This window comes from Chiroxiphia lanceolata, chromosome 9 (genome assembly GCF_009829145.1).
Source record: "Chiroxiphia lanceolata isolate bChiLan1 chromosome 9, bChiLan1.pri, whole genome shotgun sequence".
In the NCBI taxonomy this organism is placed as follows: domain Eukaryota; kingdom Metazoa; phylum Chordata; class Aves; order Passeriformes; family Pipridae; genus Chiroxiphia; species Chiroxiphia lanceolata.
In genome coordinates this window covers 2421400-2448751 of record NC_045645.1, presented here as the reverse complement: position 1 = coordinate 2448751, position 27352 = coordinate 2421400, and the positions used below count along the sequence as shown (strand labels likewise).

The 27352-nt window shown below is 40.1% G+C and overlaps 2 protein-coding genes across 9 annotated transcripts in view; one reads left to right on the top strand and one right to left on the bottom strand.

The window, feature by feature from the left end:
* The window catches only part of USP33 (ubiquitin specific peptidase 33), a 33677-nt gene extending 23018 nt beyond the window's left edge, over window positions 1-10659 (bottom strand). For 2 of the 5 annotated variants that reach the window (XM_032696027.1, XM_032696028.1), the window contains exons 1-4: window positions 5116-5338; window positions 4001-4054; window positions 1851-1913; window positions 1273-1425 (exon numbers count right to left, since the gene is read on the bottom strand). In XM_032696027.1, the coding sequence (XP_032551918.1) occupies window positions 1273-1425; window positions 1851-1913; window positions 4001-4054; window positions 5116-5196 (351 nt within the window). In that variant the 5' untranslated portion in view covers window positions 5197-5338. Of the gene's footprint in view, window positions 1-1272; window positions 1426-1850; window positions 1914-4000; window positions 4055-5115; window positions 5340-9840; window positions 10020-10545 lie in introns of those variants that run through there. The other 3 variants (XM_032696024.1, XM_032696025.1, XM_032696026.1) reach the window with 3 other exon arrangements.
* Window positions 10660-11049: 390 nt separating this feature from the next.
* Window positions 11050-27352, top strand: part of MIGA1 (mitoguardin 1) — a 35062-nt gene continuing 18759 nt past the window's right edge. Inside the window, exons 1-7 of one of the 4 annotated variants that reach the window (XM_032696054.1) lie at window positions 11050-11184; window positions 11865-12035; window positions 14211-14388; window positions 14951-15087; window positions 15338-15464; window positions 15925-16061; window positions 16807-16930. In XM_032696054.1, coding sequence (XP_032551945.1) covers window positions 11937-12035; window positions 14211-14388; window positions 14951-15087; window positions 15338-15464; window positions 15925-16061; window positions 16807-16930 — 802 coding nt within the window. In that variant the 5' untranslated portion in view covers window positions 11050-11184; window positions 11865-11936. Of the gene's footprint in view, window positions 11185-11421; window positions 11662-11862; window positions 12036-14210; window positions 14389-14950; window positions 15088-15337; window positions 15465-15924; window positions 16062-16806; window positions 16931-27352 lie in introns of those variants that run through there. The other 3 variants (XM_032696055.1, XM_032696056.1, XM_032696057.1) reach the window with 3 other exon arrangements.

Genomic DNA, 27352 nt, shown 5'->3' with positions numbered 1-27352 from the left:
ATTCCTGTTTCCTTGGAAGATAAGAGCAGGTTAATAGAACAGAAGTTCAGAAGCCTGAACTCAGCTTCATTTAAAGTGACCAGACAACAGAAATTTAAAAAAATTCCAATGGCCCTATTCCAGCTGAGCTGCTGGCATTTTATGAGACAAGGGTCAGATTATGCTCATATTAAACACTAAACTTTGAAGTGAAAATATTAAAGGATATTTCCTTTTACATACACTGAAAAACTGCCCATCTTTCTGCCCAACCTGTGCATCATGGTCTCTTTTCTACTGCTCTGTGTCTCAAGCAAAACACATTTAGAAATACTGCACTTCTACTTGTGACCATTTTAACCAAGTTACCTGTCATTTTATGTGACTACATTAAATATGCAATAAAGAAATAACACTTTTTTTCAGATACATGCAAGAAATTGCAACCTAACTTTCTCCAAGAAAAGACATTATCAGAGTGAGCAGTACTGATGCCACTGAAGGCAAACCTAACCACGAGAAGACAAGCAAAACCCAAACAACCACCCAAATCGGAACAAACCTTGTGGAAACTGCATGTTTTAAAACTGTCTGTATAACATCTGCTTTGCTCATTTTTTCCCCCCCCTAACTTGTCTGCAATACCACCTAATGCTTTATTTATTATTTTACTTTCCAGTTACTGGGATATTTGTTAATAAATGTGGAGTCAGGCACAGCTGAGCACTTTTACGAGGTCTTGTCTTTGATGCCATAATCACACAGAACACTACAATCTTAAGGCTGTGTTTTACTTAACTAGTATGAACTTCCCAGATACTGCCCACACTTTTTCCTTGGCAATCCCAGCTGCCACAGAACCCTGACAGCACTCTCCCAATTCCTAGTTTGATATGTGTTTTCCCACGTGAATCTACACACAATACATTTGTCATTCTACACCAATATTTCACCCACATTTGGAACATTTTCAAGAGCTGACAGAACAGGGCAGCACAGGTGAACTACTGCAATCTTGTAACCTTAAACTCAACCCTGTGCCTTTTCTGTACCTCACAGCTGACTATAGATTACAAACAATTAGACAGTCAGATGAAAAAAGCATTCAGTACACAGAGGCAGAACACAGAAGCTGGGCAACGTTTCTTTAAAGGAATTCTATTAATTTCTCTTCCATTTTCATAAAAAAGTTCAGCCACGAGAATGGAGGAAAAGTCAGCCTCTCTCTTGAGAGAAAGCACAATATTTACTGCAAAGCTACAGCTGCCTTTGTTTCACTGGGTTAAAAAATACCTGCACGCTATTTTCTTGTGCTTGGTGAGACAATCTTGCACTTGGCAGTGGAGAATGAGATCCCAGTTTTCTATCCAGGAACACTTCCTTACTACAGGCATAACACCAAACACGGAGTGTAGTGAGGTTGACAGTTAGACAGTGTTTTGTCTCCTAAAACGGAACAAAAACCAAAATCGTGATTCGGAAATTTGGAATAATTAAATGCTACCACATGCAAGCTAGAACAGAAATATTAAAATTTTAGGTCTTTCAGCAGAGAGAGGAGTATGTATGTTAGAATGGTAAAAGAGAGCAATTCAATTACTGAAATTTTAGCATAAACTATTCAACACTCCTTTTTAGTACAAAGCACTAAAGGTACAATCAGAATCTAAGACACTGTCATACGTAATTCCAACTCCTAAATTCACATACTCCTAAATTAGCAAGACCTGCTTCTCTAAGGTGAAAATCAGACACAGCTGATCAAACTTCCATGCAGTCAGTTAATACAGGTTACTGATTTCACTAAAGCAGAAGTTCTCTAACTTTACTTCACTGCTGCAAGGAGCTGTATCAGCAGCAATTACACATACCTGGGAATGGGTGGTACTGTGATCCACGTGGGATTCACCACAGCCAACGTAGGTACATCTGTTCTGTTGAGCAAGACATGAAGAAGTACATTGAATTAAAAAGAGGTTTACAGGATAGGAACATATTGCCAGTCCCTTTAAAACTCACTCCAATTTCAGAATTGCAGTCCTACACTAACCAAGAGACATGCACAGTAAGCATTAAAATAAGTATAGCATCACCTAAAGCAAAAAAAGAATGCTGCAAGATTTAACTCAACTGCTCTCACTGATGGGCAGTGTTAGACATATAATGTGTTTGGAATATATTTTTTGGCCATTTTTATATATTTATTCATATTCCTGTCAACATATAATTTTTACAATTCACGATTTGGTAAAGACTGTTACAGAAAATACAAAGTTAATCCAGGGTCTAAATGCTAAAATACTGAATGGCAACAGCCTGAGAACACAACACGTTTATACAAAAATCCCTGTATGCCCCTACCTGCAGTGCCTATTTATCACAGTATTACTTCACAACTAATTAGTTTCTTCACCTTTAAATAAGAGTTTCCTGCACTATACAGCTAAGAAACTCCATTCTTGTTATAACATGCAAAATAACTGCTGATTTTAATCATTCTCATTGCAAAACACATTTGGCTGAGCTGAGGGTGGAATCTTGCAGCTGCCAATCTTCAAGCAGTTTTCATTAATTCCCCATGTGCATGAGTCAAGACAATCAGACAGGAGGGCACAGCAGGTTATCTGTACAACTCTCCAAGCATGTTAATTTATACAGTGAAAAAGCAGCTGAACACGGTCGGTTTTCTGTATTAAATAAGCACAGGTATTTGTTAAGTTACAGACAGTTTACATGCTGGGGTCTCACCAGGGTTTTCTAGTGACAAAGGTGAAGACAAGGTGCCAACTCATCCAAGAGGAGCAATGTGACAGTGTGACACTAAGTGTCCTACAGCAACTACAAGACTGTCCTATGGAAACGTTGGTAGGAAATTTAGTTTTTCAGTAACGGTCCAAGAGCTCCATGTGAGAAATGAAAAACATGTTTTAAGCTTGACAGCATTTCCCCACCTGCCAGGTTGATGCATCCCTGAACACCTCTTCCTACTCCCAAGAGGGTTTTTATATGGAATTAAACTTCAAGCCATCTAACAAAAGATATTAACTCTATTTCTTTCTGCCTTCGTCTCTGTTATTGACAGAAGGAACAAAATAATCTGATCTCTTTACCATAATCCACTTAAAAGGACACTAATGACGTGGATTTTTTAAAAAATATTCATACATACACTAAAGGTTGGCATCTTAGCCTGGAGTTCTTACTGGCAGTACTTAAGGAAAAGTTGCCAAGAAATGAAGTCAAGGCTACAGGGTAAAATTTCCACCTCTGGAAAGAGCTGTAAGTCCCAAGAACTCAAGACACTTTATAATCTAAATTAGCCATATGCTTTCCTGTTGGTATCACAGATCAACGAGTAGCAACATTTTCAGAGTTTTTTGGGGTTTGATTTTTTTTCAATACAGTGAAAATTACATTTTTTGGTAGAGAGCAAGAAGAGTTAAGGCAAAAGCACAGTTAAGACAGAACTATATCCAGGGTAAAAACTGTACAAAATTTGTACAAAGGATGAAGAATGTTTATACAACCTTCTACAAGTTTGAAAATAAGGGGTTTGCCTTTGTGTTGCTTAATATATACTCTGACTATTTTATTCTTAATCTTTTAAAGGTCAGAGTTTACTGCTAGAAGTTATTACTACAAATGCTAAGAAAGGTTTATGAAAAGTAACTTAATTAATTCAGGAATATTATTTTTTAAATCTACACACCCAGGGAAAAAATTAAAAAAACCTCCAAAACTTAGAAGCTAAGTATCATAACTCAAGAAGCTACTTCTTACTAAAAAAAAAAAATCTCTTTTTAAGCACATTATTCTTAAATTACAAGAAATACATACCTGGTAGAGGGTAAAAAAATTTTAAAAATAAAGAACTGCGGAAGAAGTGTTGCTTTTAAATAATAACTTAAATAAACTAATTTCAATGATTTAATTATAGATGTTTCTTAAAAAAAAAACACTACCAACTTTAGTTATGGAATACTAGAAAAGGACCCTGCTATGGAACAAAAAACCAGCTTACCTCTAAGCATGCCCAAAGGTTGGGTCCTCTGACTTTACAGTCCTGGCAAGTGCCCTGTTGAAGTTAAACACAAAAGCAAAGGATTATTTCTCTTACTTACACCACTAAACCACAACTTCAAGACAAAACTATAAAGCTTAGTATCAGATGAGCTACTTGAAGACAAAAAAACCCCAGATATGTTAGAATCAACCTAAATTTTTGGTTTGCTTCACATAATAATCTCAAGATCAGCATATTTTTCTACCAAAACCTTGGATCTCTCTCTCTGGGTTTTCATCTTAAACCAAAAAACTGTTCTTATAAATAAGGCATAAACCTGTATTCTATGGCATTATTATAATAATCCTCAAAATTTGTCTTTCCTAGAAATGTAACATAAAAATAGATGCAAGTGATAGAACAACAGGGAATAACCACATATTTCTAGTTGTAGACACTACCTGCAAAGGTTTACACAAAAAAGATGCAACATTAGAAAATTGCTGTGCTCCTCAGCAGCAAATTAACTGTTATTTTTCAGATAAAGAAATTTAGCACCATGGACAGAAAAAGTTTGACTTTTCATCACCTCCCAGCTACTAAAATGGGTTACAAGATCTTTTTTGGTTCCGTTTATTAATCCTAACTCGAAACCAAGAGTTCAGGTAGAGGCATTTTCTCAAACTGTGTCTTCTCTATCAAAAAAGAGAAGTGTTATCCATGTAAATTCGAGCATAAATTTCTTTGTTACATTTTCTACTCGAAGTCAAGTCAGCTGTACTATATTACATTAATATTCCAAATAACTCAGTGCTACAATGGCAGTGAAATACAGTTCAGCTTGGTGCTGTACTAACTCTTTTAACTAATGTTCCACTAAAACATCACTTGCTTTGGAAAACTGCTGGCAAAGGCACTCTTTAAGTGTTAAGTGCTGAAAAACAGTTTTTTCAGCTTCCTCAAGTCTGTAATTCTTCCCATACTTTGTGGAAACTTTACTATTCCAGCAGAGAAGATTTTTACCCACGCTTAACACTTAAATGCGTCTTATAAATAAAAATACACTAAAATATGTACCTAAAGTAACTGAGCAGTTAATAGTGACAGGAAGAGAGTACATGGCTACAACTCACATGGGATTTCTGGATCAATTCCTCTTTTGTTATCTCCCCAACTGATTCCAAGTGTGGGCAGTCGCTGCTGGGTGACGACATGGCAGCAGCTTCCTGAGATCCCGGAGCTGGAATCTTCAACACCAGGGAATCACCTGCCAGCAGAAGCAAGAATGAGTAAAAATCAATTCCTTACAGTTGGGAGCAATACTGGATATCTAATATGTAACATAGATATAACTTCAAAACCAATGTGCCTTTTTAGAGGAAGTTAGTATAAATGATTTTATTAACCCAAACTAAAGCCTGCTGACTTTTAGGGCATAAAGTAACAAAATCCTGAAAGGAGCAGAGCTGATTTGGATTAATTATTTAACTTCCTGGGCTCTACCATGGCACCTCAATGCCATAAAAGTTACAGTTTTCAAGCAAACCTAGCACTGATGGTGGCTTAAACTGTATATCCTGGAAAGGGATCTTTGCAGCACTGCTGAAGTTGTGAAGGCTAAACTGCAGGAGCACAGGACTTGCTTATCAAAGGATAAGGAAACTTTATCTTGGTTTTATTTATTTACAAAGGCATTCTAGATTCAGACATATTATATATCAAAAGCAAACTGAAACTTGTCACTCACACATGGCACTGAACGCTCAGCGAGCTTTTACCTGGGTGAGTTCTCTCTGCCCAACCAAGGTCTTTGAGGCACACACAGAAACTTGTCAGAAATAAAGACTGCTAAATACAATCACTTTGTCATTGTTGTTTTGATGGTGGCATAGAAAGCTATGATGTTTTACAGAAGGAAAATAAAAAACAAAAATAAACTCTGTCACATTCTTTTTATATAAATACTCCAATTGACTCATGCACATAGGAACCATCCAATAACTTTGCTCCAGTTTTGTCCAGTTAAACAATTGTCATTGATGCCTCAATCTCTCCTGAGGCATAGAAGTCATTAACTTTCTTTGCCCAATTATTATCTGTCCAATTCAGCACTCCTTGCAACTAAACTTCCATCCCACCTCAGTGATGCACATCTCTTGATCTCTTTGCAGCCTTGAGCACTCTTATCAACATCTTTTTCCACCTTGCCTGCTGCTTTGGCAGCTTTAGGTTTGTTCCCTCCACTGCACAACCAGTCACTCCTTTGAATATTAAATAACCTCTGGCTCTGACAGCGTGGGGGAAAACAAACCTTGCCTAGTGGACATCTCAGACACAAGGCCCAGTAAACTTCCACTTTATTATCTCTGACTTGCTTTTTACTTCCATTGCCTTGCAAAAAGATCCTTTTGCATCAAGGGTCATTTCAGCTGGCTTTGCTCATCAAAGGCTTTTTCTATATGTGTCTGTGTACGTGTTTAAATAGTTGATTTTAGTCCTATACTGTTATACAAATAATATTATTAAAGTATTATGTATTATTTGTATAGGAATAATAGGTACATACCTTCATATACATGCTTAAATACATTTCCTTTACATATGAACAATTACTTGTATATAAATAATACAATATATTTATTATATATATAACCTGTATACATAAACTCATGTGTCAGTGTGTATCTTAGTCTTTTTTAATGTCATGTTAACAGCTGTTCAGTACAATACTTCAGAACTCATCTCACAAGACTGCCGATACTACAGTAAATTAATAATTGGGGATTTTTTTCTAGATGAGGTCTAAATTCTCTTCCTGGACCAGTGGCATGACATTTAAAAAGCAGCACTCTAAAACACAAGCTTCAGCTGGAGAAGTACTTCCTCAGTTCAGTGTCTGTACCCTATACACACCATCACTCAAAGACACTTCAAATAAGAAAAGTTTTTCAGGCCAACCCTCCTGAACTTCACATTAGCAATTCCTCTTTGAACTGTTACGTTCCTTTTCAGCACAGAAATGGAAACAGGAATGTGTGTTACATCTCACCCATTTGCAAGGTCTGTTAAAATGTTAAAAAAGGACAAGTGAGTTTCAAATAAAGCCCTGGGGACCTGAAATAAATTCAGTGTGAAGTAATGCTGATTTAATACAAATGCTTTAGAAAGACTGATATAATGGATTAGTAAAGCTTTAGATCAAAATTTTTTTTTTAATGGAAGAAACCTTCTGAATGCATTATTCCAAACAATACAAAGAATGGAGACTTCACCTCACGCTGCCAGATTTGCATTTAATGTATTTAACTTTCCACACCTGGAACTGCACAACTCCAAACCTGCAGTCCTGAACAAACCCAAACCCAGGAGCTGTGCCCATGCCAGGTTCTGTTTCTTGTCTGAACCTCTCCCCTTTTAATAATCATCAGAAAGACCAAAACACCTCCAAACTCATGTCCCTGTGGACGTGGTCCCTATTCCTGTCCATACAGAGAACATCCCTTGTGGAAGTCCAGCTAATGATACAGATTCTTCACATGTCATTATCTGAACAAAGCTGAATGGCCTTTCTCTCACCTTTTGCTAACAGAATTCTTACACACCTCCTTCCATCTTGCAGCACTGTGACAACTCACTGTACTGCCATGACATTGGTGGCTCAATATACCTAGCTGCAGTAACACATTTGGTATCATTTTATGTGAAAGTCTAAAACTGTAAAATTAATTTCAAAACCATGACTCATCCTTCACCTCAGTCCTGGCATTCCCGGGGTTGCCCCTCCCTGGCTCACTGCCCTTCCTCCATTTCACCACTTCCTACTCTGTCTGAAGGGATTGCTTATCTTCCTCTGCTGCTGCAGCTCATTATCACACCTACTTTTTCTCCAGCTTCTGCCTCCCGTTGACCTCACCCAAAAAGTCGTTTCTTTGCATTTTCAGTAATTAAAAACCAAAGCAAAACCTACTTTTGAAGTTCCTCCTGCACTGGATTTTAAACTCCTGTTCCGAAGCTGGAGTTTATCTCCACTTCATGGCTCCAGTGATATCACAGAGTAACAATGGTTTGGGTTGGAAGGGACCTTAAAGATCACCTGAGTTCCAACCCCTCTGCCACAGGCAGGGATACCACTCACCAGATCAGGTTGCTCAGGGCCCCATCCAGCCTGGCCTTGGATACTCCCAGGGATGGGGCATCTACAGCTTCCCTGGGCAACCCTGTTCCAGTGCCTCACCACTCTGACAGCAAACAACTTCTTCCTAATACCTAATCTAACCCTGCCCTCTTTGTTCAAAGCCACCCCCCGTTGTTCTATCACTCCAGGCCCTCGTGAAAAGTCCTGCTCCAATTCTCTTGGAGCCCCTTTAGGCACTGCAAGGTCTCCCTGGAGCCTTCTCTTCTCCAGGGGAACAGCCCCAACTCTCTCAGCCTGTTTCCACTCTAACTGTTCAGGACCATATTCATGCAATGAGCTCCTCACCAAATGCTCCCCATGGATGTGGGAGAGAACTCTGCAGTCTATTTTCATCTCTCTCAGCTGTTTCCACTGAAAGGTTTGTTTCAGTCCCCCTGTCTCAATGCATTAGACTCCATCATCCAACAAAGTGAAGCATTTGACGTTCCAAAGAAGGACTTATCAACACATTTTTCCTTAGTGCATGAATAGAGTGAAAGAGCTTCAAAGAAAAAATTATCTTGAAGTCCAGTCTCGGGGTTTTTTTGTGTTCCTGTTTAGTCTTTTCGTTGACCAAAAAAATATGCTCACATGAGCCATCAGAGAAATGTGAACCATCGTGACCAGCAACCTGTTTATCATCCAGCAGAATTCCCCAGCATCACAGACCTCTGTGGTGCCTGCCATGGAAGGCCTGTCACACACACAGAAAAACCCATGGAACGCTAAGAGAATTCAACTGACCTTGAGAATTATCTCAGGTTCCTGCAGGGAGCCCAGTATCTCCTAAAGAAACAAAACGGATTTTGAATTCCCTCAAAAAGTCTTGAATTAATGTTTTCCCCTGCCTAGTTACAGCAGTTAACACTTCGACAGATGTCATAATAAACAAATATATTTATGATATATTCCACTGATGTCCTAAATATGGGACCATTTTATCAGATCATTTTACAGAGTTCAGTAAGGGAATGATGATAGAAGATTTTAAGAATAAAAGGATTATTCTGAAGACATCAATTACATGAATGAGTAATTGTGTCTTCATAAGAGGCTTTTATTATTTTGCCTGCACAGCTCTGAATAACAGCATATCAAACCAGTAAGCTTTAAGTTCAGGCTTCTTAGTTGCACTCACAGTTATTTTACTAGTGATGCACTGGAACAGTTTCATTTAACACATTTTTTTTAAAATGGCAACAAAGCAAGAGTGACACATGGTGCAATTTTGTACCTGAACAATTGATTACTCAGAACACTAAAGAGCTCTGGAACTTCAGTAATTATTTACATACTGATATTCTTCACACTTCAGGAAAAAACTCACCAGCATTAACTCCAAACTGTACAAGCCCATTGGAGCTTTGTAAGATATATATTTTTCCACTGGTTTTCTGCATTGCTCTTTATAAACTTTAGAGAAATCACTTCAGGATAACAATATACATAAATAACACTGTTACCAAACTTGAAACTAGTCTTTCTTAGTGTGTGAAATTAAGGTTAATCTTCCCAGTTTCTTGACTTAAATTCCTTTATATTCTGTTGCTCAATAGGTGGGTTTGAATTTCATCTCCCATCCCTCCTTATTTCTACCTTTTTTTAATCTATCAACCCTAAACAAGAGCATCCCATTTCTGAAAAAATGACAACGCCAATCCCAACCCTGGTTGAAAAAACTTACTTCATCTGTTTAGCATAAAACCTGCTATTTTCCCAGTAAATGACAAAAGCATGTTCAGCAAGCTGCTGAGAGATACCTGCCCCTCCTCTTCATGCACCAAGAGGTACCCACTCAAGCAAGACACAATTTCTTTAAGTCACTTCCATTAGCTTTTTTTTTTTCTGCCACGAAGAACTGTCGCCAAAGAGAAAGGCCATTTAAAAAAAGGCTTGAGTCGAGAGTATGCCCCCTTCCCAGAGCCAGACATTTTCCATTTTATATTGCCTTTCCGGGGTACACCGGCCATTCCTTCATTTCCTTCTTCCACCGCTTCAAACCCTAACTACGAAACCCATTAGCTGACCTCTATATTTCTAAGAGGATTTTCCTGACCCGGGCTCAGCCTAAGCTCTGCAGACGAAGCCTTACAGTGATTTTCCACTGGGTGACAGATACCCCGCACTTTTTGCCCCCTACCCCTCGTAATCGACCATCCCTGTGCATGGACAACCCGGGGGGCGAGCAGAGCAATTTAGGGGTAAATCGCTGTTTTGAGGGATCGCTCGGTACCCGCCGTACCGGGGCAGCTCCCACCGGGACCCGCGGGGGTCTGGGGCCGGTCCCGCACCCCCCGCCCGGGGCCCCCGGGCCGGCTCCCAGCGCCCCGCGCTGTGAGAGCGGCCCCACGCACCGCCCGCCGCCCCAGCGGGGCCCTTCCCCTCTTACCACAGCTCAGCCGGGAGGACGCGCCGCGCCCGGAGCGCAGCCGGGCCCCGAGGGCTCACTCCTGCCTGCGGGGACGGCGGCGGTGCCGCGGCGGTGCGGGGGCGGTGCAGCACCGTGGCGGGGCAGAGCAAGGCAGGCAGACCAAGGCAAGGCAGGGCGGTACAGGCAGGGCGGTACAGGCAGGGCGGTACAGGCAGGGCACTGCGGGCAGGGCAGGGCAGGGCAGGGCAGGGCAGGGCAGGGCAGGGCGCGCCGGGGCCGCGGCTTCGCCGGGGCCGCCCCTCACACACACGGGCGCGCGCGAGTGGGCGCGGCTGCCGCGGCGCGGGCAGGGGGGTCGCGCCCCGATCAAAGATGGCGCCGCCGAGCGCCTCCTCCGGCCCTGCGTGAGCGCTGCCCCGCACAAAGATGGCGGCGCCAGGCTCTTCCTCCCCCCTTCCATCCGCCCGCAGCGCGGCGGGAACCTGCCCGGCGTAAAGATGGCGGGCGCGGGCTCCTGACGGCGCGGGGATGTCCTTACGCGGCGGCGGCTCCGCCCGCCCGGCCGCTGCTCGCTGTGCCGGAAGCGGATCCCGGCGGTCCCCGGGCAGCGCCGGGGCGGGAGCGGACGGAGCTGCCCGCGGGCGCGGCGCTGGGCAGGTAACCCAGGGCGGCGGCTGTAGGGACGAGGCGCGGCCCCGGGGAGAGGCGCGCCCGCCTTGGCCGGGGCTGAGGGGCGTGGGGGCGCCCCGGCTGTGCCCGCCGCCCGCCCGCGCTGGGGAGGGCTCGGCGGGGCCGGGCGGAGCTGGGCTCTGCCTCCATCGCCTCCCTGCCGCGGTTGCGGCCCCGGAGTCGCGGGTCGGAGGCTTCGCGTTGTGCTCGAGCTCCGGGAGCGAGGGGGGCGGCCGGGCCGGGCGTTACGTCAGGCTGTGGGTTTGTTCCTCACGGCGTGTACCTGCCAAGGAACTGCAGCTCTGAGCGGGATGAACTTTTCCTGGCTGCTCTCAAATCTCTTAACTCTTTTAGCTGGCATATACGGTCTCCCGACAGCAGTGATCTCAAGAACAGGGTTGCTGCCGTGCGTGATTTGGAGGATATAGTGAGCGAGCCCTCTGTGGATCCTGGTCACATCTGCAGGTCCGCCCAGAGCAGCTGGACCGAACGGGGCCTGAGCCGAACCGGCAGATTTATTTGCTGTCTCCTCGTTAAATCTTGCCCATGCTCAAAAGCATCAATCAAACAAGTCGTGTACCTGTTATGTAAGAGATTCGAAGCTTGCAGAAGAAACCCTGTCCTGGGCTTTCCATTGCATAACTTGGTACGTATCCTTCCTTTGACAGAGTGTTCCAGAGACCATCTGTGATTGTTTTCGAGATAGTTTCGCTTAATGAGGTTATGGGAGAGAAGGAGCCATGTCAGAAGAAGGTGTTACTGAGACACGATTTTCTCTGAAGACGGCAGCTCTGCGGGTGTTCCATCTCCCCCTTTCTTGGTATTATTCTCTTAACCAGGTAATAAACACATTATCTAAATACTGGTGCTTTTGATATACATTTAGGCATTTATTGCAGTGTTATACGTGCTCTTGTGAGCTTGATGTGAATTAAATTTGCACAGAATACCTTGGAGCTTAGTTTGTTCAAAACACTGAACTAAAATAAATGGACCTTTTTGTCTTTTTCTGCTAATAAATGCTTAGTACATCATCATACATCTGCTTTACCTGCACTGTCTGTATGGCTCCATTTTGTAACAGTGCAATGATTGTCACCAAATATCAAAATCCTCGAGGTTTGTTTTTCATGTAGAATTTTGTGGTAGTCAAAAATTAAACATAACTGTCATTAAATTTTGAATAATAGTGTCGAGTGTGATGTGCAATACCTTTTAGATTGCTAGTACTGCTTGCCAAATTAATCTGAATGATAATTCATTAATGTAAAACAAAAACCTTTATTCTAGTTTTTGAGTCACTTTTATTTGATTAAGTAAGGGCCTCAATGACTAAAACAAGATTCTTTAAAAGCAGGCTGGTTTTTAAACATCTTCAGTCCTTTATGCTGGTTTTCTTTGTTCCATTTTACTTCTGAAAAGATTTTCTTCAAGGAAAATCTCAAGGCTCCATTAATCACAGTATTTCTGTTTACAGGTGGCCCTGGAGTCATTTGGTTGTATTTTCTTTCGTTGATATTATAGGCAAGTTTTCACTAGAAACCCAGAGAGTCTTGGTGAAGAGTAAATTATGATCTTAGTTTCCAGGTTGACAAAAGCTGGAAGTGTTGTGAAGCTGATATTCCTTTTCTGCAGGGAATCACAGGATTTGTCTGTAGAGCACCTGCATGTCAAGGACAGGGAGGAGGAGCTGTAATTGTGTAGAGAATCAGAGAACATACATATTAGTTGCTCATAACTACAAATGTGATAAAAGAGAGAGTGAAGTAAGTCACAGTTATTTGAGAAAAATATTTCAGTTGCAGTCCTCTGGTGCCATAATACCCAGGATGAGAAAAAGAGTTTCTGGTTGGCTGTGCAAAATATGGTCCAGTAGATTTTTTTTTCCATTCTATGTATGCTGAATTATTGACAAGATAACTAAACAAAAGTTTATAATTGGAAATGCCAGTTATATTTTTTCATAGATATTAGTAGGTCCTAAAAATGTTCTGCTTTTGAAACCCACATCGTTAATATGACTGTATTTTATTTTTATCCAGTTAGACACTCATCAGTAAAAGCTATGTAATATTTCATATTTCCTTGTAAATACTTCTGTTTTGCTGCATATAAAACCAGAAGGAGATATTCTCAGTCTTACCTGCATCTGCTTATATTCATATTTTTTCTGTATTTGGAATATTTTAAAATTCTCTTTGCAAGACGACTGATTTCTTTTTTATGTTTCAGCATATTATCCTTTTAAAATACCATGTGCAACTCCATTATGTGCAACTATTGACTCTCCTCTCCTTAGAGCTTTCATTTCACTCTTTATTTATGATCATGCCTGTTGTAGGCACACAGAAGTTTAAAAAGAATCCGCTTGTGGGTCTTTGAATCTCTGTGTGCCCAGCTCTCTCTCTGGGATTGGGAATCACGTTACAGAAGCACCATATTAGGCCCAAGGACTGTGGATCTGGCTTTCTCCCAGCACTCTGTTGCTCAAGCAGCAAGAGTTTCCAAAAGATTTTGGGAACGTGGAGTGTAGTTTCCAGTTAAATGGCACTTTCTGTGTTATAAACTTTGCTAACGGCTTCTGGTTGAAGTTGCTTGTGTATGTGGTTCTTATTTGCTAATTTAAACATCTCTAAACCTATGGTTGATCTATATCCAAAATAAAGTTTGTTTTTTTTTTTTAAAACTGTTTATTTAGAGAAGCAGGTTTAAATACATCTTCTTCTCAAGTTGAAACACTGCACAAATGCTGGCCTTGGGATCTTTCACAGTGCAGGAAATTGTGTAGTTATGGGGGGTGAGTTCCTTCTCAGTATTCTTTTGCTGTTAGAGAATTAATTGAAGCCTGGCATCGTCCTGGCATTAAGAAGAAATTTTAAAAAAAAAAGGGTTATTAGAAAGTTATTTGCTTGGAACCCCATAGTTGGTGGATTTGCAATATACCTTATAGCTCTTGGTGCTGCAAGCTGTCTCTCAGTGTGTGTATTCTCAACAAAGTCCCCTTTTATTTTCAGGTAAAGCTTTCCCCTGGGTTGAAGAAGCTTTTCACAGTAACAGCAGTGAGTGCAATATCTGTGATTTTTCTGGCCCATCACTTTAAAAGAAGACGTGGAAAGAAAAACAAGAAAGTGCCACCATGGGAACCAAGTCATCTGGTGTTGGAGTGTACCAAAGCAGCTGATTCAGAAAAAGGTACATTTTGAAACTCCCAAGTTGGATTTTTTTTTTTTTTTTTTTTTGTTACTTTCTTGGAGAGGAAGAAAAGGGCAGTGAGCCTTTCCTCACAGGACAAGTGTTCCATCCCTCCAATGATCTCCACAGGATAGAACACCTGAGCACGTTTGAATTGTTAAATTTTTACATTTGCCAAATTAGGAGCAAAATTACAGTGTCTTATAAAGAAGGTGGTGTTGTTCCCGAAGGTGAAGTTGTAATCATGATTTTGGATTAAAACTGTCTTTATGAATAGTATATTAACAATAGGGTTTGCCATTCTCAATACTGAGAAATGCAGATCTAATCTTTTATAGAATAGGAAAATAATTATGCTCCAATGCATAGTTATTGTTACGGATAATGTCTGTTCTATTGTGTAATTTCTCACATAGAACTGTAGATAACAGAATAATTGTTGTTTGCTTCTAAACTGGACTTTATTGAGAAGAGTAAATGCAATTCAATTCTTGTGTGGATTGCAAAAGATGTGATGTTTTGAATTTGTGGGAGCTTTAAGTAAAATAAGTGTATCTCTTAGGTTCTAGTTGTTCCAGCAGTCGACAAAACTTGACCCTTTCTCTGAGCTCTGCCAAGGAAAAAGGATCTCAGTCTTGTATCTATGCAAATGGAGGACTTTTCAGTAAATACTCTGGTTCAGTCCAAAGCCTGACCTCGGTAAGTAAAAGTGTTTTAAGGCTCTTGAGTGTCGTCCTGCAGTGAATCTGCATCTAAAGGTTTCCCTGAGCTGAAGGAAGTTCCCTGAGCGAGCTGCAAGGTGGCTGGAGATGCTGAGAAGCCAACTGTCCTTCCCACAGAGGAAAACCAGCTTCTGGGCACATGGCTTGGGTGTAATGTACTCTGGCAGGAATGTGGTAGGATCCTCTCTATAACACTTCAAAATCTGTGTGTTTTGGTTTTTTTTAAGGTTCAGAGTGCCACCTCTTGTCACAGCTGTGCTTGTGCCAATTCTAATTCCTGGGATAAAGCAGATGAAGATGACATTAAGCTTGTCAATATTCCAGTGACTACACCTGAAAATCTATATTTGATGGGTAAGTCAGAATAAGAATACTCAGCATCTGCCTGCAGTGGGGGTAAATAATTTCTTGGGTTTATGATAAAGTGACAGGCAGTATTATTGTGGTGTTCTTTCTAGTTGTCCTGTTGGCATGTCTGAGAACATTTCCATAAAATAATGAAATCACACTCGATCTGAAGTTAGTTTTTTAAATATTTTTCATTTCAATATTTGTATTAGTAATCCTTAAAATAATTTTTAAAGTAAATCAGAAAAAAATACATTGACCATTGTTGCTTTTAATCGTATTGTGAACTTCTTAGTAAAATCTTTTACCGATCTTAGTGAAAAGGCTGGGGATTGCTGTTGTTTTAAAAACTTAACATCTCTGTGATAATCACCCTTATTTTTGCTACCTGTTTTCTTGTGTCTGTGAAACGTGAGTGCCCATGAGCTGTGTTTCATGGCCTGGGGGTGTTCCTGCTCTGCCCTAGGGATGGAGCTGTTTGAGGAGGCCCTGCGGCGCTGGGAGCAGGCACTGACTTTTCGGAACAGGCAAGCTGAAGATGAAGCCATCTGTGGTTCCATTAAGCTGGGAGCAGGAGATGCCATTGCAGAAGAAAGTGTAGAAGTGAGTATATTCAATCTGTAATCTGGTGCTGCCCTTACAATTCCTTGTGTTTTATTACCTGAATCTTTTCAAATGGGAATTCCATCACCAAACTTGAGAATTAATTCCATTTCCAGTTTACTGGTATTGCCCTTAAAGGACATCTGACTTCATTCCTTTTGATTTTTTTTGGTTGGTTATTTGGAGGAGGGCACGGGAAGGGAATTAGCATTATTTATTTTTTGGCAGTTGCTACTGATACATCAGTGTTTGCTTGTGGTATTATGGAGTTATCAAGCAGCTACTTCTCTGCACATAATCCTTGGGTCATCTCTTTCTTTTATGATCATGTAAGAGAGTGTCTGCTTAGCAAAGACAGGTCTCAGGAAAGATGATCAGTTTGTGAATATTCACAAATAAGGTGCCTGAACTGTTTTCCTCCATTCCTATCAACTGAATGCTAAAAATATTTTGAAATAAACAGACACACGTGGCTTTCATTTCTAGTGCAGTAAACATCACAGGTAATTTAAAAGTATTTTAAAATTCAGATTTGATTTTTATTACTCTAAATAAAATACATGTGTGTTCAGTAAAGTGTGTATACTTTGGAAGCTGAAGTGTTCATCTGACTGTTCCTGTGCTGTTTGTAGGGAATTAATGTGGCAGGCTTTGCTCTTTGAAGGCTTAATATCCTTAGACTTTACAAAGGAATCTTACAGGCTGTAAACAAGTAGAAAATCTTCTAATGTCTGTCTCCTTGCAGGATATCATCAGTGCTGAATTCATTCATAAGCTTGAATCTCTTCTTCAAAGAGCTTATCGTCTTCAGGAGGAGTTTGAGGCCACCCTTGGGGTCTCTGATCCTGCTGCTCTAGCTAATGATGTTGGTGAGTTCTGCTATTTTACATCTTTTTTTGCTTCTAATGATGGCTCTTGGTGGGGAGGTGGAACTGAAATATCCACTGAGCAGAATTATATTTATCAGTAAGTCAACAGGAAAAAAAAAATCGTGTTCTTTCCATTATTCTGTAGTGTTTGATGAAGTGCCTGTATTTTAGATAACAGTGGATTGAAAGTTTTTTCCTTTGTAGCTTGTCTGTGTTTAAATATTTATCCAGTAAGATCATATCACCCTTTTAAAGCATGGGTGTTGTAGAAGTTTCATGCATCTGTTGAACTGTCAAACTGTGTATGGTTTGCCATAATTTTTTTTTTTAGCTGAAAACGAAGAACAAAGCAGAAAGACTTAATCTGAGCTTAATAATCGTTATCAAAGCTCTTATCCCTGGTGACTGAAAATTATCACAGTTGTGAGTGACTAAACTGTTGGAATAGCAAACAAAACAAGCAGTTGCTGCCAGACATGCTGATTAAGTAGTGATAGTTTGATTATTTTTATTTAAAGAATTGGGTTTAGGAGTTGTTCAAGACCGATACCGTTGTGCTCTTTTATAATGAAAGATGAAGCATCTGGTCTCAACTGTCAGACTTTAAGGGCAGAACATGTTCAGGGGTCAGTTTGTCAGGGTTGTTTGTTGGGTTCAGCTGGGCTGGCACGAGGTGGCAGCACTGTCCTGTCTTAGCCCTCCTGCATCCACTGAAAACACCTCTGAGCAAGGTGGGAATTAAATTTGGGTCAGAGCTGGCTTTCTGACATACTTCCATGCACCTGTACATGTAATCCTTAAAGCAGAAAACCATTTGAATGTTGCATTTTAGAATTTCTGTCCTCAAACAAAATCAATAAAATGGTATTCAAAGGACTCGACGTGATGCTTCATGTGTTTAGTTATTGTTTTGCTTGGTTACTTTGCAAGTATTTTGAATTAATAGTTTAATTTTGTAGATGGGATGACTGGATTCTTGTTTGCCAAGAATGCTGTGAGAATTTCATTCCTTTCAAATGTTCTTCATAGGAATAATTTGTGATTTCTTGAGTAGGTGTCTGTTACTTTATCATGAATTTTATTGTGCTAGCCCAGCTGAGTGAGGAAAACAAGTAAGGAAGTGGTTCAGTGAATATCATTTTCTGTGTTCAGGATTTGGGGCTTCTCTTCGTTATCCTGAATTTGTGTCTTCAACAGCAAGTAATGTATCAAAGAATGCTGCACTTTTCCAGAATGTTCTAGAAAACAGCAGGACATCATCTGCCTCCAAGTGCTGTGGTGCTTGGAAGATTTTTGCCCAATATTTGATATTGTTAACAACAACAGGAATGGAGGGGTTCAAGAGTCACAAGAATAAGCAAGTCCAGGAAAATTATGGAATCCCAGTGGTCAAAAGAAATGTAGTACAGCATTCTTTACACTAAGAATAAGAATAATACTCTACTGTAAAATGCAAACCACAGTTCTGAACAGGATCATAAACAAAGGGTCCTGTGCTCTGTAGGAATTGAATATCATTTGTGGCAAAAGAGGCAGAATTTACACCTAAAACTTCTTAAAGAAGCTACGTAAAGAGAGCACCCTAATCTCTCACTTACTATTCAGTAATCTTGGAAAGTGAGAATGTTCCAAATGATTGGGAAATTCCAAGTCTTGAAAAAGGACCAAACAACTCCCAAACTCCAGCTCTTCATGCCTGTGAAATAGCTAATTTGCACCCAGACAAATATTTAGTGCCAGTTGATACTGTTTCATAGTAGGTAGGTTTTTTGGACTGTAGGTTTTTGACAGCTCTGCAGTTTGGTGAATTGATACAGCATAAATTAGATGATAATAGTTATCTCAGTGACATGAACATTTATTTATACTTCTGTCTGCTTTAAGGGAAAAATGCTGTAATTTTAACCACTGTGTAGTTGATTATAAAATCATTTGTAGAGCTGGAAGTTGATTAAAATCTATAATTTAGGGCATTAAAAGCATTGGATTAATGAAGAACAGAGGTTAGTAAGATCTGAATTAGCTGTTTAAATGGTTGCCATCTAACAAATTACATTGAATCCAAGCAAGTATGGATTGTACATATAAATGAGAGATTTTAAAAGAAAAATCATGAGGAAACGTTCTTGGAATGTATTAGGAAAATTATGCATCACAATCAGTATAAGTTCTTGGCATGTTGCTGTAGAAAAAAGACCATTGCTGGTCTTTGGCTATGGGAAAAGGGTGGCACCAGCATAGAGGCAGAGCTGCAATCTGGATTTTGTATGGGGTTAGAGTACTGTGTCCAGTTCTGTTTTTCATGTCTCAGGAGATGTGGAGATACTAGACAGCTCAAAACAAGCCATGAGATTTATCTGTTTTGGAAAAACAAGCTAATGTGTGATTTAAGTTGGGTATGTCAGCTCCTTAATGAAGCAGATATTGAGAGGTGACTGACTTGTTCTGAATAGCTGCTTACATATGGGGAAGGTATGTGGTGCTGGGGGATTTGTAGGCCTTGTCAAAGTCAGAACCAGATCAAATTTCTAGTTGTTCGGGGGAACCAAGTTAAGTTCTGAAGTATCTTGCATCTGAAGTGTGTTGAGAATAAGATCAATTTTTTTAATGCTGTTTTGAGGGATGTTTTCATTCTTCTGTGAGAGGAAGATCCAAGGCTCATCCCTGGATGTGTTCAAGGCCAGGTTGGATGGGGCTCTGAGCAGTCTGGTCTGGTGGAGCGTGTCCCTGTCCATGGCAAGGAGTTGGAACAAGATGATGTTTAAGGTCCTTTCCAACCCAAACCCTTCCATAATAACACTTGCAGCTTGTCATCAGCATAACCAGCTCTTGTGCTTCAGGGTTTCAACTGTTGACCCACAACAGTAACCAGAAAATGCTTTGCTTTGTTTTTCCTTCTGATACACAAGGTTAGCTGGAGTTTGTGCATTTGTCTTCCATCTTCTCTCTCTGAAGTGCCTGTGATTCCCCCCAGCTGCAGACAGGGCTCTGGCGGTTGGACAAATGCTATCAAGTGCTACAGAAATGTCTGACTAGCACTTATTCTTGTTTGGGTTAGAACCGACTCCAAATTTGGTCAGGAAGGAGACGTATAAAGGTAAAAATTTCTACCAATTCCTCACTTTCTGCTTTCTCTGTAAAGTTTTCTATCAAACTTTTGGAACTCCTGTTCCCTCTCTCTCCCCTCCTTGTCTGCTGGTCACAGATGCTGCTCCCTCTCTAAACCTTTAAGTGTTTTATTCTTCTCAGATCATTATTTCTTCCCAGTCAAATTAAGATCTCAGTGCTGCCATTGATCAGTCATGCCACAGGCTTGCTTTTCATTTTCTAATCCCACTGACTGTTGGAAATTGGTTGTGCCTGATAAACAATTTGCCAACCAGCTTTGAGAAGCAGAATTCAGTCTCTGGAGGAGACTCTGGAAATGTGCCACGTGGGAGAGTCAGGAATGGGTTACCTGGGAGCCTGCTGGAAAACAAGAGCTTTTCACTGCAACCACTGGCTTTCCTGATGTGGTCTGAAGTGGTTTTCTTCTCATCCTTGCCACAACAGGTAGTTCTGACATTATAGAATATTCAGATATTTCTAAATATTCAACTTTTAGCAGTGCAGAAGATATAAATAAATACATTTTATCCCTGGGATAGAATTCCATTCATATAATAATAAAAATGATTGCACATAATAATTTTCAAATCTGCAAGCTGTTGTTGAGTTATAAATGATTAATACAGGCCCTGGAAAAGAGCTGCATTTTAAATAGGTGAAATAATGGAATGCCATTATGCTCACTGTTGTTACATTCTCCACTGGACTTTCAGAATTATCATACAAACCAGCAAGATAAAAGAGGATTTCCATAGAAAAAAATAGCTCTGGACATGAAATTTAGAGAAGTAGGTAAGGCTAAACAGGGGTTGTTTTTCTGCTGTTCCTCTTAGTGCTGGGAAGCAGCGTGGGAAGCCTATAAACACTTTTTCTTGAGGCAGGCATGAGCCAGAAAGGAGGCAATTGGCAGAAAACTGGGAAACAAAATATTCTTCTTGTTATTTCTGAGTGATGAATGTAAAGGGGTAGAGGGTTAAAAGCTTCCAGCACTTTCTGTAGTCTGTCCTTGAAGAAAGTTCTCTTTTTTTTTTATTATTTTTTTTTTCTTTTCTAGCAGACTTGAGATGTTAGTCGAGCTAACTTGGGAGGAATGTAAAGAGCTGGGAGAGAAACAATAGCTTTACTTACGAGCAGAATTGCAGGTCAGAGGGGAAAATTCTCAAATTGTGGGGCTCCTTGTCACTACTAAATTCCTAATACTTCATATTATTATTTTGATTTCTGCTCTACAAAGGAACTCGAACTAACGGTGACTTGTGTGCACCGGCCCTCAAACTTTTTGGCCATATCAAAAAGTAATCGATGCATACCTTTGAATTTTTAAAATATTTGCTTTTTGTTGTGTATCAGTTCTGCAGTTTCAGACAAATGAAGTGTTTGAGCTGCTGCAGTGAAACCTCTCACAAAGGTCTGTGTTGTCGGATGGTTTCGTTGAAAGGTTTGTCTGTTTCTTTTTTTAATTTTCTTCTCACACTCCAAGATATGTCTGGCATTTTGGAGAGAATAAGCACAGCCTTTAACCTACTGACAAAACTGTTTGGAGAACTGATTTACATGTTAGGAACCTTTTCTCCAGCTGCTCTTAAAAACCCCAAAAATCAGTGAAGCTGCTGAAAGCTCGTTTTTATGTATTTTATTAACCTTGACTTCTCTGATATTTTACTGTCCCTGGATTAATAATTAGAAGCCTGTATTTTCCTTCCTGCCTCAAAAATGTTACTGGAAAAATTTTAGCTTGAGTGTTTTACGTTTTATTTGATTATGCACAAGAAATGTTTCTGTTTGTAATTCTCAGTCTCCAACGAGGAGATGAGCAATTTGTAATAATAATTCACTTAGGTGAGCTCTCCTAGCACAAACTATAAAATAATTTCAAAGTTGTGAAACTTCTTATGATAGTTTGAAACCTTCTGTTTGGTTTGTGCTCCTTGAAGATAAATTTACATTAAATGATTTCTTACTTTCTTGGAGAAGGACTAAACATTTTTCTAATGGCTGGAACAGAATTGAAATGGCAACAAAAGAAAACAGCAGCTTTTTCTTTTTTTGGGGTGTGGAAATATATAAATCCCCTGAAATGCTCATATAAAGGAAAGAAAGCATTACTAGCTAAGTCTGAAGAAAAGCCCAGAAAAGTTATTCCAATCCTATTTTTAAAAAATTAATGTCAATTTTTAACATAACTTTTAGCTATTGCAGTTTGTTGAAGTTCAATAACTGATGAAATCAGGAGGTCTCTCATATTGCAACTTATTGATGCAACTCCTTATTTCTGACTCACAACAGAGTAGACTCAAAGTATACTCAAATACTCAAAGTGCAGATGTTTGAATTGGATAGTATGTCTTCCCTAAGCAATAATATTTAAAACTTTCCTTTAAAGGCATGTTGTCCAATATTAATAACACTTAAATTGCCTTCTGCAAAATTCTTTATCAGAAGGCACCTAGGCATCATGTTGGATAGTAGAATAAGATGGGTAGTTAAAAATTCAACTCTAGAACTGTAAGCAAAAATATTTCTGCAAACCTGGTGTCTATGAAAAGATTATGATGCTTGGCTTTTTCAGTGATACTCCTAATTTTGGCAGTACTCTACTAAAAAATGCAAAGTAGCTTTGCATGGACATGCAGTGAAGTTAATGGTGCTGAAAAATATTAGTGTTCATAATATATGTATCTCTGTGTGTTGGTATTTGATAACCTGGAATGTATGTTTGTGTTTTGTCTTAAGCTAAAACCTTTTCAGCAGTGGCTCAAGATGATCTGTTTTGCTGTCCACTGGAGAGCTCAGGGTCACTCACTGTGGTCACTCAGCCTGGAGGTTGGTGTGGATAGGGATTTACAGAAACACTTCCCCTGAGATCACAAAGTCTGTCTCTGGTTTTTGAGGACCTTTGTCACCATTTGCCCCCCAGCTTTGCCATTAGATCCAACTGTGCAGGCTATTTATACACCTCCTTGCTTTTCCTTAAATGGCACCCCTGAGACCTGTCTTCTTTCTGTCCACACCAAAACTCCTGTCTAAGCCCTTGTCTCTCTCACTTCTTGACTCCTGCCATGTTTTGTCTTGCCCTGTCCATTTAAAATTGGCTTCCCTGACATGGACTTAACTGTCACTTATAAAAACCAGCTTTGTTCGTTTTTCTGACTGGATTATTCCTCTCCCTTAATCAGCATCTCTCCCTCAAGAGTTTCCTTTCAAATGAAACAGGAGCTGCTCCTCCTTTTATCTCTAAAAGCTGCTTATAATTGAGCCCCAATCCATCTAGATGATTTTATTTCCCAGACTTTGTTAGGTTGGCTGTTCCTGTGCTTCCCTGCTCAGTCCTCCCAACACAAGAAGTGTCTCAACTGTTTCTGCTCATTCCTGAGAATGAGCAGCTGCAATTGTCTCTTTTATTAGGAACTTCCTGGTTCTGGAGTTACCTGGGAAAACTCGTAATTACTTTCTCCCTCTTCTTCCTTTCTCTCTGGCCATCCATTTTAAATCCCTGATAAAAAGGGGTAAATATGAAAAAGCTGGTCCAGTTCCTCTCATGAATAAGGAACATTTGTACAGCAGTTTATGCAGGTGGTGCCCCACAGTAGTACTCAGGTAGGACTGGTTATCCATGTGTTTATCACTCTCCCCACAGCACATCTGACTAACACTACTTTAAAAACGTGTATTTTGAGTGTTCTTTCTGCATCTTTTTTTGTTGGCCATTCATTCTAGTGCTTAGCTCTGGCCAGTATCTTCTCCATTTTTTAAAACCTGTTAAAAAAAATACATATTTACCTTCTTTTTGTGTGAAGGAGTGTGATCATTTTCTCCATGTGTCAGGGCTTGATTTAATAACCACTCGCCTGCATTTTGAAAAGTGATTTATTAGATAAGTGGAAACAGGCTTCTAAAGGCAGGAAGCTGCTTTTTTTATTTCTCCTTTTGCATATTCTTGTGATGCATTCTTAACAAGTTATAGTTTACAGATTGTTTTTCTTACTAAAAAAGGATGTACATACACTTGACTTTTATGTGTTTATATACATTGTGAGTATAACTGCTGGAGAGGCAGGAAAAATCCTACCAGACAGATGGCAAGGAGTGAGGGCAGGATAAGTGTTTATTTTTCTGGCTGGAGTATGGCAGTGTGAGGTTACATAAACTGATGATCTAGAACATGTTTTGGCCCATAGGGCCAATTCGTGTTTTAGAACTTCTGCTAAAAAATTTCTCCTTGCATTGCAGTCTGCCTTTAAGAGAGGCTTGTCTGCAACATTTTTGGCCTTGTTGTTTAGCACTGGCCATACCCCATCATTACAGCTCTACACATTTATTTACCAAGCAAATCGTTTGGGGCTGGTTTTTTTCATTGTTTATCCTGTAGCTGGGAGGCTCAAGTAGCTCGTGTAAGCATTTCGTTCCTGAAGTCCTCTTAATATCTTAGAATTTTCTTACTTGTTTCAGCTTGAAATGTTTCAAAGTTAAAACTGTACGTGGGAGTAAAGCTGTTTTTGTGGAAAGTTATAGCAAAAGGTTCTGTGAATAGTAACAATGGAGGGAGTAAAATTTATTATTTATGTGTCGTTTTTTTCTCCTGCATGTATTTGTGCAGTTGATTGCTAAAACTGATAGAAAAAAAAACTTTTTTTTTTTTTGATGGCTCAAGCTAAAGATTTTTTTTTTTTAACAAATTGCTGTAAATTGTCTAATTCTTTGTGGGATATCTGGTGTGTGCACATGGCCCACCTTACCTAATAACCCTGTTTGGAGCAAAGTGCTGTAGTGTGGCTGGTTCAAGAGCACATGTCGATCACACCAGGCTTTATTCTCTGCTCTGCTATTTAAAGCTGCCCTTGTTCTACATGCAGATATGCTGGGAGTATTTAAAGGTAACCGGGTGCATATTTGCAGACAGCTTGGCACCCATTAGCAGCTACTCAAAGAGGTGTAGTTAAAGTTGTATTAGTTGTCTGTAGTAAACCAGGGAAAGGTAAAACAAAGCAAAACTTGAGTAAAGAATATCTATATTTTAGGATCTCCCAGGGTCAGGTTGCACTAATCATCACTTGCATTATGATTCAAGTATTAATGTCCTTACTAATGCATTTAGCAACCTTACAGTGTTCTTAATTTGTTTGGTTTTTTTAATTTGTTTGGTAATTGATTTTATTTAGTAAACTAAAGGTCCAGAGGAACTCTTCATTCAGTACAACTGTTTCAGGATTCTTATCCCATTCTTCCCTCCTTTTGGGGGCAAATGGAATGCAGGCAGGCCCCAAGCAGTGGGGCACTTAAGATATTCTTTAAGTCTCACTGTTTAAAGTTAAGCATATGTCTTGCTAATTTAGGTTCTTACCCTGGGTGCTGTGTGCAGCTGGGTTTGCAGGAGCTGCTCACATTCCTGAGCAGTGTCACTGGAGTCTGCAGTATCCTGCTCAACAGTTCTGCCCTGGAATTCCACTGGAGACTGAGGTTATTGTGCTGTCCCTGCAGAGTTTGCCTGTGTCAAATACACTCCATTCTCAATACAGAATCCTAATGTTAGCCCAAAACATGTCTGTCTCTATCTTTTGATGTTTATTTACTGCAGGTCACCAGTTAAATAATTTGTTCTTTCTGTCTGTTAATTCTGGGGATAGAAGGTATCATTTTTTTTTCTGATACTGCCTTCATACATGTGAGTGGAATTACCAACTGCTGGACAGAATACTTCTCTTTTAATGGAAGAACAACTGATTATGTGGGCTCCTTTTGTCAATCTGTCTCATGTGCTTTGAAGTATCATCATCCCTACAGCATGATTTTCTGGCTAAAGAAAAATCTTCCCAGAAATCTTGTGTTTAAAATCTTACTTTGACAAGATACATGCTGGATGTTCCCATAGCCTTGTGCTGTGTCCAGCAAAGTAGTGTTTATGCTGGAATACTAAACTGTTTATTCTTTCCTTTTTTTGTATAATGAATTAGGAAACTAATTTGAAAAAAAAAAATAATTAGAATTACAAGTTTCAGGAGCTGAGCAACAGTTGCTGGTTATTCTTGCCCTTTTTCATCTCTCCATGTGCTTATATCTGCTCTTCTGTGAGGAAAGGCATGGTGGGAAAGCCAAGAAGGTGGCAGTGAATTGCCTTGAAAAGAAGGCAGGGACACTGCTAGGAATGCACTGGTGTAAACATCCTGCTTTTAAGTACCCCCTGACTTAGAGGAACTGAGGACAAAGAGATAAATGAATTTACTTTTGAGACTCCTCCCTGTTTGGTGAGAAGACTTTTCTGCCTAACCTGCTTATGGAGGCCTCTGGCATAGGAAGGGTACTAAAGATACTAATTCCAGATGAGTAAAGCCTGAAAGTAAACCTTGTACTTCCTTCTCCTCCTGTAAATATGACATTGCATTTTGGATCTGCTTTGAATCTGAGTTAAGATAGAAGCCCACTGAATGGGCTTGAACAGACCATTCCATTGGCACTAGAAAGTGTCTGTGCAAAAATAGCAGCAGGTTCACACTTGGGTTTAGGATGTGAAGAACTGAGAAAAGGCAGGGACATTCAAAGCTGATGACTGAGGTACCTGGCAGGTTCCACACTGCTCTGCTGTAAATCCCTCGTGGACAGTCTCAGCTTTGAAATCAGCAGGGCTGGAATTCAGACTAAACTTTGCTGGGATGCTTTGTGAACCACAGGAGAATGGAGGACCCCTGTGAAGAGGAAACAGCGACAGCTTCGTGTTGCACATCCATCTGAACAGGATTGCACAGCTGAGCAAACTCTGCTTGGCTGCCAGATCTTATCTCTCGACTCAAATACAAGTACAGAAACTGTTGCCTAAACTATTAGACATGAAAATGTCTAGAAGGGTCGTCAGAAACAAAGATTTCTTATAAAAAAGAGGGATTTAAACCTTAAAATCAGGGAAGATCCACTGATTTGAGGTAAAGAAAAGCAGCTGTAGAAAACTGTAACCCTGTGTAAATGTAGAACCTTATAATGTGCAGTTATGGATAATCAGAGTTGACATTTTTGAAGCAATGAAAAGCTGTGTGACAGGGAGGGACCGAGAAGTGACGTGTAGTTTACACAAGTTACACCTCTCAAATCTGTTCCAGGATCATGTGTCTGTGGTAAAACAGAGAAGTGACCACATGCATACATTAGTTTGTGTTCATTAAGCTGATTTCTCAGCTGTCTGCACGTGTCATGTGTTAATTCAGGTTATAAAATACACGTTAGGTGCTGCTTTATCCTCTTAAAATTCAGATTTCAGCAATCTGGCACCACGTGTGTTTACTCTTCCTTAGGAGTGCAGAGTTCCTCGTGGTGAGAGGTCTTTCT